Genomic DNA, 16,165 nt, shown 5'->3' with positions numbered 1-16,165 from the left:
TTAGTATTGATGGTTTATCTAAAACCGAGATCATAATCATTTAAGGATTAAATAAGTCTATGAAAATAAACTCTTTGGAAGGTAAGCCTTTGAAGCACATAATGTTACTCGGATTATGGAAGGTCATTTATTTCCTAATACTGTTCTGATGACTATGATCTGGGGTTTCACTTGTAACTCTGTAGTTTTCCCTCCTGCCAAGTAAGTATACTTCTGCATGCTGTGTTTAAACCAGGAGAACGCTTTATTTTTTCCATATGCAATTCACTTACTAATAATGGTAGTATAGCTGCCCAATCTTAGAAGCAATTTCCCCTATTTGCCACCGCTTCAAGCCATACCGATTATCCAAGACTTGTCTGTTTTACATAGGAGATAAGAAAATAGAAATAAGAGACTATAAATTCCAAAAACAACCAAATCTGTAAATTTAATAGGATAAAATACCACCCAATTCAGCATGAAATTCCAAATTCATGAATTCAAATTCATGAATTCTTCATGAGATTTCAACATCATAATTCAATTAAATTCAAAAAGCAGTATTAAATGTCTATTTAAAGTAAGCTGAAATATGAAAAGAACCTTCTCTGAGCTAAGCTTATGAAAATTAAGAGCAACACCCCCAAATAGCTTTGACCAATAAACAACACCTACAGTAGAATGAAACCACGAATCAGCCTACCTATGTCAGAGTTAATATGAACCATTTCAGATATGATATTGTCTTTAAAACTCAGATGAGAACATTACATTTTAAAACCTTAAATAAAAATGAAAAAAAAATCAATTTATTTTTATTTGCATCATGAAGAGGAAATATATTAAAATGAACCAAGAGATAAAAAGGTCGAAAGAGGGACTGATATAAAATGGACCTTCACTCTCCTGTAAACATAAAATTCCTTTACCGATGCTGCTGCTGGAACTTCCAGAGTTTGGTGTAAACATCGAAAGTTCTTCCAAAATAGGACTGCCACTGCTTCTGCCCATATTGGGGCAAATCTCTGTAATAACAAACAAATATACATTAATTCAATCTTATGCAATTTGGAAATTAGGTCTTGTGACGGTACAAACTAGATAGACTTGAAGCATCGGCATTCAGGATTTTATTTATTTATTAAGTTTATGTATTGGTTTTTGAGAGAGAGACAGAGACAGAGCACAAGCAGGGGACGGGCAGAGAGAACGAGACACAGAATCCGAAGAAGTCTTCAGGCTCCGAGCTGTCAGCACAGAGCCCGATGTGGAGCTCAAACCCATGAAACATGAGATCATGACCTGAGCTGAAGTCAGACACTCAACCTACTCAGCTACCCAGGAACTCCAGTCTGTCTTTTAAAAAAAAGTAAATTTGGGGCGCCTGGGTGGCTCAGTCGGTTAAGCCTCCGACTTTGGCTCAGGTCAGATCTCACGTTCGTGAGTTCAAGCCCCGCGTCAGGCTCTGTGCTGACAGCTAACTCAGAGCCTGGAGCCTGTTTCAGATTCTGTGTCTCCCTCTCTCTCTGACCCTCCCCTGCTCGTGCTCTGTCTCTCTCTGTATCAAAAATAAATAAAACACTAAAAAAGAGTAAATTTTGGGAGTAGAAATGGTTCTACAACAAGAGTCCAGGACATGTTCTGTCCTATTCATCCCTCTTACCTCTGTTTATCCCTAGTCTCCTCGGTAGACTAAGGTTTCCCTTAGTCTCATGAGGTTTCTAGCACTCTCCTCCCTCTCCCTGGCTAATCTTATTCACAGTCCAAATGCTTATTATCTTCATAGAAGAACTTAGCACTTTGGAAAACACTCCACTATCTAGAAGTGGTTGTGCAGGTTGATATGGTTGTTCTCAATTATTCTAGCCTCTTCCTAGAGGTGACGGTATACATCCCTGTTCTTGGACCTGGTGACTCACCATACACCCCTTAGAGACAAACTCCTCCCTGTCATAAGGAACACAGGCCTGGCCTTAACACTTGCTTTGGCCAATGAAATATAATGGCAAGCTACCCACACTATGTCTGAGAAGATGACATAAGAGATACTACGTAGTTCAGCTTTTTTACCTCCCTCCAACCCAAGACCAAGGTAGGCTGCTCCTCAGCCTGGAACACAGAGTAAGGCACACTTAAATGGAGCCTCAGAACTGCAGACAACTTATCGCTAACAGGGGAGCTAGAAATAAGTCTCTACTGTACTAACGCACTAAAATGTTGTAGCTGTTACAGCAGCCTTATTGAGGAAAAGCCAATACGGAAATGGATACCAGGAATGGGCTACTGCCATAACAAATACATAACATATGTAACATTGGCATTGGAATTTAGCAGCAACTGTTACTGAAGGCTGGAAAAATGATGACACATATAATACTGTGGCAAAACAGCATCATCCTGCAATCACTTGGAAAGGACACAAGGTAACTAATGAACTTGCGGATTTATACAAAGAAACCGGGAAAAGTCTGTTACCAGCGCTGGATACTATTAGCTGCACTTAACAAAACACGAGAAAAATGAACTCAGAAAAGAATTAGTTGCAAGCAGGGTTGAAAAGGAAAAGAGAGAACCCATAAGTTCCAGAACTTCCAGAATTGAGAAATACAACACTTTCTAATGCATACATATAAAAGATACAGTTGAGAAATGCTGGCGATTAATACCACTTACAACTGAGTCTCATCCTCAGGGCAAAACCTCTTCATTAGAGCCCAAGAATAAACCTATGAGGGGCACTCGGGTGACTTGGACCCAGGTCATGATCTCTCAGTTCCTGGGTTTGAGCCCCGCATTGGGCTGTGCTGACAGTTCAGAGCCTGGAACCTGCTTCAGATTCTGTGTCTCCCTCTCTGCCCCTCTCCTGCTCCCAGTCTGTCTCTCAAAACTGAATAAATATTTTTTTTTAATTTTAATTAAAAAAATAAAAAAATAAATCATTTGACTTGACTAATATGACAGAACTAGAATTGCAGTCATCAATTTTCCCTTATTCTTGTTGGGACTCAGCTCTATTCTATTGGTTTTTCTATTTCCTCATTAACATTCTGTTAATTATTACAGCTTTTTAAAAAAGTGTGGCATCTTTCTTCTTTTTAAGGAACACTGTAGCTGTTCTTGGTTCCTTTTACTTGCCTATGACCTTTAACATTAGCTTATCAAAGTTCTACCAAAAAAAAAAAAATCCTAACAGGTTCTAATAAGATCTCAATGAATCTAGACATCTATTTGGAGAACTGATGACAGCTTGTCTACAGCCATACCACCCTGCACGCGCCCAATCTCGTCTGATCTTGGAAGCTAAGCAGGGTCAGGCCTGGTTAGTACTTGGAGGGGAGAACTGACATCTTAAAAATAACTTTTAATGTTGGGGCACCTGGGTGGTGCAGTTGGCTAAGCATCTGACTCTGGATTTCCACTCAGGTCATTACTTCACGTGCAGAACCTGCTTGGGATTCTCTCTCTTTCCCTCTCACTCTGCCCTTCCCTCACTCACACTGGCACTCTCTCTCTCAAAATATATAAATAAATATTTTAAAACAACAGCACAATTAAAAGAAGTACTTTTTAGTGTCAGTAATATCTCTTTCCATTTATGTTGAAAATAGCCACTAAATTTTACAATGCTTTGCACAAAGGTCTAATATTTCTTAGTTCATATCACCACAGTGTCTCATATTTTTATTGATTTGTGAAAGGTATCTCTATTTTTTAAGTTATAACTTAAATTTTTTTTATGGTGAAAAGTTTCAGATATATACAAAAGTAGAGAATAGTACAATGAATCCCAAGATCCCATCCCAAGCTTCGTAGATAATAAATTCAGGGCTGATCCCTTCTACCTGGGGTTGCCAGATAAAGTGTTTTTGTTTGGGGGCTCTCCACTCCTTTCCATTAATCTACCTGTCTGGGGTGATATAACTTTGTCTACATCAATATCCCTCTGATCACCACTAGCACTATTTTCAATTAAGACAGGAAGTGTAGGCTATATTTTAGAATGATCCCTAGGACCCAAATGTTTATAAAATACTTAAAACAGAGAAACAATGAAATGTTCCATAGTAAAAGGAGAGACTTTTAAATAAATTCTCTCACTTAACCTAAGTTCAACTTCCAAGGATAAAAGAAATCCTTTTCTTTTTTTTTTACGTTTACTATTTTTTTTGAGAGAGAGCAAGCGAGCGAGCAGGAGAGGGGCAGAGAGAGCAGAGAAAGAGAATCCCAAGCAGGCTCCCTGCTGTGAGCACAGAGCCCAACGTGAGGCTGAATCTCACAAATCCTGAGATCATCCTGGGCTTTAATCAAGAATGCAACGCTCAACTGATTGAGTCACCCAGGCATCCCAGAAATTCTTTATTTATCTCACATAACTAAGTAAGCTCAATATTCATGATAAACTATACTAATATATAGAAATTTGAGGTATATTTTGTTGTTTGGTTGTTTGGGGATGTGGACAGAGAGGGAGAGGTATATAGCCTTCCAGATTTCATACATACACAGTATTTGTGTATACAGCCACAGTATTTATCTTGTTTTGTAATGTAAACTTTTTTCACTTAACATATTATTAACATTTTTTTCATGTTTAATATAAACATATGTAGCACCGGTACATAGTACACATACATGTTCGAGATTAGAAGAAAGATACTCTCCCCACACGTACACACAAAGCTGCTATATATTTTTTAAATTTACTTAACAAAGGATACATAGTTTCATGGAAATAAGACAGCTACAGAGCTGAAACAGATATAGCTTATGTTTGTAGAGCATTTCTCTTTTTTGTTTTTTATTTATTTCTTTTGAGAGAGAGAGTAAGAGCACAGGCAAGGGGCGGGGAGAGAATTGCAAGGAAGCTCTGTGCTATCAGTGCAGAACTCGACATGGGGCTCGAACCCACAAACCATGAGATCATGAACTGAGCCAAAACCAAGAGTCGGAGGCTTAACCAGCTGAGCCCCCCAGGCGCCCCTGCATAGCAGTTCTCCTGCCCCAGCTGGGTGTTTTGCTACTGGTAACACTTACCCTGCAATTAGGCAAGGTGTAGTTACTACGTATAATTCTATCAAGTGCTAAGTACTATGAAGGCCAGAGAATGTGATGTGAAATATGATTTCTACAATCAAAGAGTTTATTATTTAGTTAAATAGAAAAGAATAACACACATACAGAAAAAGATAAAAAATAGCACGTAAGTATTAAATTATATGGTACTTAGTAAAAGTAATAGAAGACTGTAGAAAAGAGACATATATGGCTTCTTGGGGAGTCAGGGAAAGTTGCTTAAAGAGAGAGATCTGGATAAGCAAGAGGAAAAGAGATGGTCAAAGAGAGAGAGAGAACCAAGGCAATATGTAAGAGGAAGAAAGGCAGTTACCAGCTAATAGCACTGAGCACAAGTCTCAGCCCGACCTCGCTCACGCGCTTGCGGACAGCTGGCGGTGGATGGCCTCCCTCAGACATCTCGCCGTTGCCTGGCTGGCAGCTAGGGTGCGGGGTCATGTGGTTCTCATCCAACTAAGGCTAGCTCAGTTTCCATGAGGTTGGTTGCAAGGATCCCGAAAGCAGCAAAAGAGAGGGCCGCTCTACTGTGCACCATTCTTTTCGATTCCTTGCGTCATGTGTGCACCGCCCTATTGGCTCCAGCAATCGTCATGGCCAAGCCCAGAGTCCGTGTGGGAGGGGGTGACTCATGGGCCTGGATACAAGGAACGGAAGGATTCCTATAAGCAATCTACCACAGAGATCTTATATTTTTTTCTTTCTTTTTCAATTCTGAAAATAATAGAAGTCTCTTGAAAAACAGAAACGCTATACAGTGTATAGAGCAAGAAGTAAAAAATACCCTATTGCTTCTCTCAATTCTAGCCCCCAGAAACAACCACAGATTGCGTAGGATGCATTTTCTATGTACATTTAAGTAAATATGTGAGGTTTTCTATTATTTTACATAAATGGGATCAAACTACTTATAATATTCTATAACATGCCTTTTATTTTATTATTTATTTATTTTCATATGCCTTTTAAATTTAATAATATATCAGGGTTTTAAAATACATATACAATTATATCAACATTTACTGTATACAACAACCAAATTATTTAACTAATCCCTTCCTAACATTTATATTGCCTCCAGTTTTTCCCCGTTATAAAAATGCTGCAGTAAACATCTTCATACTAATAATTTTGAATAGTTATGGGATAATGAGGAAAAGGTAAATTTTGTAAGTAGAGTTAATAAGTGAGAGAAGATATGCATTTCTCTACCAGATTTTAGGACAATAAAGAAAGAGCAAAAGGTTTTCCTACATGAAAATTTCAGGTATACGTAACAAGAATGGGCTATAACTGCATTCTAAAATCCATTCCCATTATCCTTATGATAAGGAGAAATTCATTTCAGATTACAGAAACAGGTTAACTACAGACACCAGTTTCCACATTTATTCCAAGTTTTCCTCTTTTTTTAAATGTCTCCATGTACCTCCCGTGAGAAAGAGCTAATGATATATTTTAAAATTGAAGTTGCTGCCAGATTCTTTAAGTCTCTTATCATGTAGCTGCTGCAAGAAGACTGTTTTATTACCTAGCAGCATTAAGACGCAACATCACCATCACCTCCTCGGGAACTGACAACTCTCGGGTGCTTCTTTACAGATATGTGTGAAGTCTTTAGGCAAACTTTCAAGGAAGCATGTGCCTGCAAGTTCCTCTGAGTTTCCCGAACTGACAGTTGTAATATGCCTCAGTAATACATTCTGTTAAGAGACAAAATACAACTAGATGGAACTCAGTGTTTTATGCCATGACTATGGACTTTGTATGAGGGCGGAAAGCACATAAATGGTGATCCAAAAGGCCAGAACAAGACTCCCGACAGTGAGCTGTAGTATGCAAATATTTTCTGATATAGCTATGAACAATGTTGGCTAAATTCTATAGTATTTTCCTCAAAATAATTTAGAACATCTGCCACCCCAGCTATAGGGGAACCTGGGGTGGTTCAGTCAACTGAGCACCAGACTCTTGATTTTGGCTCAGGTCATAATCCCAGGGTTGTGAGACTGAGCCTCGCCTTGGGCTTCCCACTGGCATGTACCCTACTTAAGATTCTTTCTCTCTTCCTCTGTCACTCTCCCCACTTGTATACTCTCTCTCTAAAAACAAACAAATACATAGATAAAAATAGGGGGAAAAATACCTCTGGGGTACCTGGTTGGCTGTCAGTTAAGCATCCGACCCTTGATTTCAGCTCAGGCCATGATTTCACTGTTAACTGAGTTCGAGCCCCGGACTTGCAAAGCCTGCTTGGGATTCTCTCTCTCCCTCCCTCCCTCCCTGACCCCACGCTCACTCAAGCACGTGCATCCTCTCTCTCTCTCTCTCAAAATAAATAAGTAAACTTTAAAGAATAATAATAATTAGAGGCACCTAAGGGGCTCAGTTGGTTAAGAGTCCAACTTTGGCTCAGGTCATGATACTACATGTGAGTTTGAGCCCACATCAGGCTCTCTGCTGTCAGCGTGGAGCCTACTTTGGATCCTCTATCTCCCTCTCTCTCCCTGCCCCTCCCCTGCTTGTTCTCTTTCTCCTCAAAAGTAAATATTAAAAATTTTAAAAAGGGGGGGAGGTGCCTGGGTGGCTCTGTCAGTTGGGCTTCTGACTTTGACTCAGGTCATGATCTCACGGTTTGTGGGTTCCAGCCCTGCATTGGGCTCTGTCCTGACAGCTCAGAGCCTGGAACCTGCTTTGGATTCTGTATCTCCCTCTCTATCTGCCCCCACCCTTCTTTCTCTCAAGAATAAACATTAAAATTTTTTAAAAAAATTAAATGAACAAACATTAAAAAATAGTAATAAAAAATAAAAACTCAACTATAAAGACAGGAATTTTCTTTTCAACACAGAGTTAAATTTTTGTTTAACTTCTAAAGGCTAAGTCCTGTGATCACCCTTTCTCTAATGAAATATATCACAGAAGCTAAAATACAGGCCACTTTTGATTAGAGTCTAAAACTAACTAAGGTATTTTATAAAGAGTTTTAGACAAATTTCTATACTATTCAGAGCTTGACTACAGTTTTAAACTCTGAATATATCATTTGGTTATTAATACTGATGTCAGAGATGGGAAATTAATGGTCCATTGAATTAAATTAAATGGGGCTCTGTGAATTATCCTGTAAGTTAAACGACCCAATAGTTCACTTTTTGCAGAAGGACCTATCTTATAAATTGGCTTCTTCTTCCTCCAAAGCATTAGTAGAAATTGAAAGTACAACACTTCCCTTGCTCCTTTTTTTAAATCTTCAACGCTTATCAACAAAAGTTAGGATTGTAACTACTGTATTGTAAATGATGGGAAATAATTGCATATGTTAAAAAAAATAGTGTTATATTAAAAAAAATAAAAAAAATAAAAAGATTATTGAATACGTAAGTCAGAGAAAAACAAAAACAAAAACAAAACAAAACAAAAAAATACCCAAAAGTTAGGAGACTATGGTAGCAAAAACCGTAGTGCAAATGATTAAACTTGGTTCTTATCTCCAAGATGTTTCCAATGTAATGAGATGTCAAAACTTAGGACATCTCTTCTGGGTTTTGAGAAATCTATCATCCTAACTAAACACAATTAGCTAACATGGCTGACACGCACCCACACCTGACATCTCAGCCCAAAAGCCACCCTTCCATCCTCCTCCTGTCAGTGTTCCTGGTGGGGTGCTGCCGTGCACCAAGTCCACCATGTTGTAATTCTCTCTTCTTTCTGTTCTCTTCTACTGGCTTCTCTTTCCTTAGTCCTGTTGTTGAATGCTTGGTTTCTCCAGGGCATATATGTGTGTATGTAAACACGTAAACACACACACACACACACACACACACACACACACACACTAAAGATCAAGGACCTTAAGTCAGTTCCCTGTGAACTCATGACCAGTAAACTGTTGAACTAGGATTCAACTTCAAACTTTCTCACCCTTAATCTAATGTTCTCTTCTTGTATCAGAAGGGAAAACAACTTAGATTTTGATTCTACATTAATTTGTTCTCTGTGAGCTCATTCTGCTCCCCAGGTCATGGGATGCACTTGACCTCCAACAAAGTCATGACCAAAGCTGCAGCCGAAGGTGTAACTCAACTCCTCTGCACAAGGTTTGCAGTCAAGGAGTGGTGTCCCGGCCCCCCTTCTTGTTTACACAGAGAAGGCTGCATTCCATACAGTGACACCTTTGTTCTAATCCAAGCCTCTGTATTCATTTGTATATCAGACAAAACCGTGTTCAGGCCTTGCAAAGCCAGTTGAAGAATTCCTTGTTTGAACACTGGCATTTTTTTTTTAACCAATGGCATACCCGATTTCCAGATTTAGATTTAGGAATTAGTCTGTGAGTCTAAAGGTGTTGGGGGTTTCAACAGGTCTAGACTGTTAATGCTGAGTGTTTCCTTCGGGAAGGATATCTTAATGACACCACTATATCAATTTTTTAAAATATTTATTTATTTTTGAGAGTGAGAAAGAGCGAGTACATGTGAGCACATGCGGGAGAGGGCAGAGAGAGAGAGAGAGAGATATAGGGAGAGAATTCAAGCAGTCTCTGTACTGTCAGCATAGAACTCGACATGGGGCTCAATCTCACTAACCATTGCTTAACTGAGCCCCCAGGCACCCCAACCCTTTTGTTTACTGAAGAGGGAGCAAAGCTCTTTTTGAATGAGAGATTGAGAAAAAACGCACAAGAGAGCTTGATTAGGTAGAAGGTGGGCATTCCCTTTATCTCTGCATCCTGCTCCCCTCCCTCGCAGAATGGTGTGGGCACACAAAGACAGTACATTGTTCCATTCCTAAGGATGGTTTTTGAATTTGAGTAACTTTGAATAATCACCCTTAGTTTGAATTTAGAAATGCCAAGCCAAATAAAGCTATGGAATGGCGTCTTCTCCTCCTGTGAACCAGCTCCCGGGGACATATAAAAAAATCTTACACTTAGAGATACAGTTGTTTTCCAACAGCCCCTTGTTCACAGAAAACACAGGCTACCGAGTTTTAAAGCCCTCTAAGATACTGCTACCTTGTCCCTCAAAGGTCCGTGACTATTTTCTAGGTGTGATGACACGCAGAGGGGTTCTACAGCTGTGGATTTCTCAGAGACCCAAGGAGATGAGTGCAAGAAGCCAGGCACTGCGTGCTTCCCACAGCCAGAGTGTTCTCCTGTGTCACCTCCAGGGAAGAGGGGATCGGAGCTCACCTGTATGTTTTGGGATCCTTATTCCTATACTGAGGAAAAACTTCTCTGAAGTAGCACTTCCCAAATTAGAACCCATGATATTAACATAAGCTACTGCTTTATCTGCCAAGGTTTTGGTTTTCTCATTTATGAACCAAGAAAATAGAACTAATGAGGTTGTTTTGAGGATTTAGTGAAATCTATTGGTCTTAAACTATCTCTCCTTTTTCTCTTTATACTACTCCTGGAAGATCTGAAAAAGTAAACACACACACACAAACAGAAACAAAAACAAAACAAAACAAGTTAACACAAATACCTTCCTCCTTACAGTATCTGGTCTAACCCCCTAGCAATTAAAAAGGGGAAGATGTGTATTTTTGTCCCTAGCCAGGTCTGAATATTAAGATCTTAGAGAACCAGAACTTTTTAGATCAGGTTATACTGAACTTTGATAGTCAAAAAGCACTAATTAGAAATATACTCAACAACATTAGTAAATTTTGGTATACGCATTTAAATAGCTGATTTTCTGGATTCTGGGGAAAGGGCAGCAGCATAGTTTCAACTACTCAGGTTCATTCCAAAAACAGAAACACTAGATAACAAAACCAAAACCTCACAGACAACATTTTCAGCAAAATTAAGTGTTATGAGCTGTGTCACCCCCAAATTCATATGTTGAAGTCCTAACTCCCAGGACCTCAGAATGTGCATTTGGAGATGGGGTCTTTAAAGAAGTACAGTAATTAAACTGAAACGAGGCCTTTGGTTGGGCCTATAAGGAGGCCTTTGGGTCCTCCTATAAGGAGGGGAAAAGGACACACACAGAGACACCAGGGATGGGCATGCACGGAGGGATGGCTATATTTAAGGACACATTAAGAAAACAGCCATCTCCAAGCCAAGGAGAAAGACCTCAGAAAGAGCCAACCTTGCTAGCACCTTGATCTTGGACGTCTATCCTCCAGAACTATGAGATAATAAATTTCTGTTGGTTAAGAAACCCAATCTGTGCTATGTTGTTATGACAGTCCTAGCAAATTAATACAGTAAGTAATAAAGTATCTTTCATATCTCCAAACACAGGTGGCGGGGACAAATCACCAACATCCAGCCCAAAGACCTGCAGGCTACTGGAATCTGTACGGAAGAGACAGAAGAAACAAACAGGGCCATCTGAGGGGCCTGTGAAGAAGAGGACCCCAAAGCAGCTGGTATATATTCACCAGAAAGCACAGCGGATCATTTTGTGAAGAGAAGCTAAAAGTGGGAGGAATTTTGCCTGAGCCAATAGCCATGTGAGGGTAATGAGTACCCGAAAAGTGGCTCATCTGAACTCAAATGTAGGTAAGTATAAAATATTCAGGGGGTGCCTTGGTGGCTCAGTTGGTTGAGCGTCCGAGTTCGGCTCAGATCATGAACTTGTGGTTCATGAGTTTGGGCCCGCATGAGGTCTGTCAGCATGGAGCCTGCTTTGGGTCTGCTGTCTGTCCCCCTGACCCCTTCACTCCCCCGCTCATGTTTTCTCCCTCTCTCAAAAATAAAAAAATAAACATTAAAAAAAGTTAATAAAATATTCAGTGTACTTCAAAAACCAAGTATGAAAAAAAGAATATAAAATATTTCAATAATTCTTCTATATTGATGACATGTTGAGATAAAGTATTTTAGATATATTAGGTCAAATAAATTATTAACATTAATTTAACTTTTTCCTTTTTACATTTTTTAAGATCTGGCTACTAGAAAATTTAAAATCACATTTGTGGTTCATATTAAATTTTTATTAGTCCACGCCTCTCTAGATCATGTGATCCAGATACCCACTGCACTCTGAGGCCAGTCTACCTCAAATGCATGTGCCACTCTTTTGAGTGGTAAGCCACAGAAAACGAGAGCATTTATTACAAGCTGTACAGCTATTTTAAGCATCATCTCTGAAATAACATATATTCTACCATTTTTTAAAAACTTTTTAAAATGTTTTTATTTATTTTTGAGAGAGAGAGCGAGAGAGAGGGCGTGCACGCGCACACAAGTGGGGGAGGGGCAGAGAGAGAGGGAGACACAGAATCCGAAGCAGGTTCCAGGCTCTGAGCTGTCAGCACAGAGCCCAACGCTGGGCTCGAACTCAAGAACCGTGAGATCATGACCCGAGCCCAAGTCAGACGCTTAACCGACTGAGCCGCCCAGGCGCCCACATATACTCTACTATACACGTGCAGAGCTTGCTTCTAGGAAAGTATGATTTTTTTGAGGAAAGAAGAGAAGGAAGGGGGAGGGGCAGAAAAAGAGGGAAGAAAGAGGAAGGAGGGGGAGGGGAGGGGAGGAAAAGGACAAGGGAACAGACTGTTCCTCCCAGTTACCCTTTCCTATTTAGGAACCGGGACATCCTAAAAATAGGCTTTTCAAGAAAGTATTGTGGGGAATTTCTTCTTTAAGACCACTATATTTCACTTTGGCACACTTCTGTCAGTGTGTGTGTGTGTGTGTGTGTGTGTGTGTGTGTGTGTGTTTGTGTATGTGTGTATGGCCCCCAGTGCTTCTGTTGGCTATGTGCATCTGCTCCTCCAGAGTCAGTCAGTGATGTGGAGGCCTCTGCTGTCCCAAAGCACCAGAGTCACGGATGTCACTGGCAGACACAGCTGTGTATCTCAACTACATGTCTCAAGACGCTGCCTTATATAATCCCAGCAAGTATTCCACTCTGCTTGCAGTCTTAGTCACCATGGTAACTGGAACCCTGCAGGCACTGGGGCTTTTGATCATTTTCTGACAGGATTCAAAGATATTTCTAACATTATTCGCACTTCATTACTACTGTATCTACATGCAAGAGCTATTCAAAGAAAAACACTATTCATTTCATCTATTTCTCACTCTCTTGGTCTATGTTTTCTTACAGTCAGTGGAAAGAGCTTATTTGTTATGCACATAATATAAGGAGATATTTTCAGTCAAGAAAAACACTTCGTTAAGATATTCATGTTTAGGGCGCCCAGGTGGCTCAGTCAACTAAGCATCTGACTTCGGCTCAGGTCACGATCTTGTGGTTCGTGAGTTCGAGCCTCCTATAGGGCTTGCTGCTGTCAAAGCAGAGTCTGCTTCGGGTCATCTGTCCCTTCTCTCTCTCTTTCTCTCTCTCTCTGTCCCTCCCCCACTCACGCATTCTCTCAAAAATAAAATAAACATTAAAAAAATATTCACACCTACGAAAATTAAAAGGCTCTGAGAACTTAGATGAATGACTTAATATAAAGTGGGAAGACACACGTTCAAGAGCAAAAAGGGAATTTATTATATCCAGGGAAGACTTACACAGAAACTCTGAAGCCTTTCATGCACTGAAATGCACTTTTTTGTTCTGCTCAGAAGGAGTTAAAAGTCCAAGTGAGAGGGAACACAGGGGGTTGCTGAGGTGCTAGATGTTCTATTTTTTTAATGTTTACTCATTTATTTTAGAGAGAAAATGAGTGCGAGCAAGTAGGGGAGGGGCAGAGAGAGGGGTGAGGGGGCAGAGAGAGGCGCAGAGAGAGAGAGAGACAGAGAGAGACAGAGACAGAGACAGAGAGACAGAGAATATCAAGCAGACTTTGCACTGTCAGAGCAGAGCCCCACGCAGGGCTTAATCCCACGACCTTGAGATCATGACCTGAGCCAAAATCAAGAGTTGGACACTCAACCATCTGGGCCACCCAGGCGCCCCTTATGTTCTATTTCTTTATCCAAGTACAAGCCATATGGATGTGCTCCATTTGCAAAAAATATATTTATCATATGTGTACTTTTCTGCAAGTGTGTTACACTGCATTGTAAGTTTAATAATTAGATTGTGAACTCAAGAAAAACAGAGAAAGCATGAAGGAAAGCTAGCCACAAAATAAACACCAACAGTGAGAGGAATGTTGAGAACGAAGGGCCCCGTGGTAAAGGCCGTGCGGCTCCAGCAGGGTCCCCACGTCCCCCTTTCCCCAAGTCCCCACCCGGTCCAGACGACCACCAACACATTTCTTGTTCTCTAGAAGCGTTATGATCCTGTTTTCTATTCAGACCAACACAAATATAAGGGCAGAAAACAACCAATAAACTTTTCTTTTACTTTTTCCCAAAGAAGTCTTCTTTATTTCAAAAGAAATGCACAAAAACTGTATCATTCCCTGAAAAGTACAGGTGTTTAATCCGCATAACTCAAAGAGCTTCTTTGGAGAGGGAATGGGAGAGCGGCGTGGAGAAGAATGCCACACCCCCCACCACTCCCCACCCTAGGGAACTCGAACACAGCCTACAGGACTGATAAATAGAGGCCTTTCCAACCAAGGCCTAATACTGAACAAAGCATTTTCATTTAGATAAAGAAGCACAGAAAATACACACCTCCATATGTACCAGACATTTTGAGAAACTCAGCCCCCAAATACATCTGGTCTTTGGTCAGGGGCCAAAGTGGGCGATAAAAGAAAACAGCCCTGCTAAGAGTTACTATGGTATACAGAACATCAATTTAATATAAAAATTTTTTAATGTTTTTATTTATTTTTGAGAGAGAGAGAGAGAGACAGCATGAGGAGAGGTGAGTCAGAGAGAAAGGGAGAAACAGAATCTGAAGACAAGCTCCAGGCTCTGAGCTGTCAGCACAGAGCCCAACGCAGGGCTTGAACCCACGAACTGCGAGATCGTGACCTGAGCCGAAGCCGGACGCTCAACCAACTGAGTCACCCAGGCGCCCCTAATATAGAATTTTTGATTAATCAAGATCACGAAGAACAGCCTATTTTTATAATTTTCTCTTTTTCATTTAATCATATATCACATTCAACTTTCATTGATTTATCCACCAAATCTTTTTAATAAATCTGTATCATTCTGTGTTTGTATGTGTAAAACATGTTGTTAAAAAGTGGAAAGAAGAAGGAAGAGAGTCAAAGTGCTAATCTCTCAGTAAACTACAGACTTGCACCACCACTAGCTATATCTCCCAAACAGCAAGCTAAAAGCCTTCAGAGAATATATATACTTTACTCACCATATTTATTACAGAAATAATTAAGGGTGTTTATAAAATAAAGAAGATCCTGGGTGGCTCAGTCAGTTAGGCATTCAATTCTTGATTTTGGCTCAGGTGATGAGCTCACAGTTCATGGGAGGGAGCCCTGCATTGGGCTCTGTGCTGACAGTGCAGAGCATGCTTGTGATTCTCTCTCCCTCTCTCTCCCTCTCTCTGTCCCTCCCCTGCTTGTGCTCACATTCTCTCTCAAAATAAATACATATGTAAAAAATAAACATTTAAAAATTCTTTTAAAAAGAAGCCCCTGTGGGGCATCTGGGTAGCTCAGTTGCCTGAGTGTCCATGTCGGCTCAGGTCATAATCTCACGGTTTGTGAATTCAAGCCCCGTGTAGGGCTCTGAGCTGTCAGCACAGAGCCCAGAGCCTGCTTTGGATTCTGTGTCGCCCTCTCTCTCCGACTCTCCCCCTCTCATTCACTGTCTCTCTTTCTCTGTCTCAAAAATAAACAAATAAATAAAATTAACAAATAAGAAATAAAAAGAGGGTCCTGTACATAAAACATTGAAAAAATCCCTGATGAATTTGCTTATCCATTCCTCTGGGCCAAAATTTATTATTAGTAGTATTTTCAAATTTTATTTTATTTTTAAAATATTTATTTGTATTTGGGAGAGTGCAAGCAGGGGAGGGGAAGAGAGAGGAGGACAGAGGATCTGAAGCAGGCTCTGCACTGTCAGGCTGACAGCAAGGAGGCTGACGTAGGGCTTGAACCCACAAACTGCAAGATTATGACTTGAGCTGAAGTTAGATGCTCAACTGACTGAGCCACCCATGCGCCCCACTATTCTCAAATTTTAAAATAGCACTTTAGGGAAGTACTACTCCACATCTTAGAGGCAACTGATATTGTAATAGTATAGTATTAGTAT

General features: G+C 40.2%; 1 protein-coding gene across 1 annotated transcript in view; it reads right to left on the bottom strand.

The window, feature by feature from the left end:
* Positions 1 to 16,165, bottom strand: part of SCAI (suppressor of cancer cell invasion) — a 138,080-nt gene that overhangs the window by 44,663 nt on the left and 77,252 nt on the right. Inside the window, exons 4-5 of the mRNA XM_029920735.1 lie at positions 912 to 1,007; positions 273 to 359 (exon numbers count right to left, since the gene is read on the bottom strand). Coding sequence (XP_029776595.1) covers positions 273 to 359; positions 912 to 1,007 — 183 coding nt within the window. The remainder of the gene's footprint in view (positions 1 to 272; positions 360 to 911; positions 1,008 to 16,165) is intronic.

The sequence above is a fragment of the Suricata suricatta genome, chromosome 13, assembly GCF_006229205.1.
Source record: "Suricata suricatta isolate VVHF042 chromosome 13, meerkat_22Aug2017_6uvM2_HiC, whole genome shotgun sequence".
Lineage (NCBI taxonomy): Eukaryota > Metazoa > Chordata > Mammalia > Carnivora > Herpestidae > Suricata > Suricata suricatta.
Note: the sequence above shows the minus strand (reverse complement) of the source record. Positions and strands in the feature narration are given on the sequence as shown.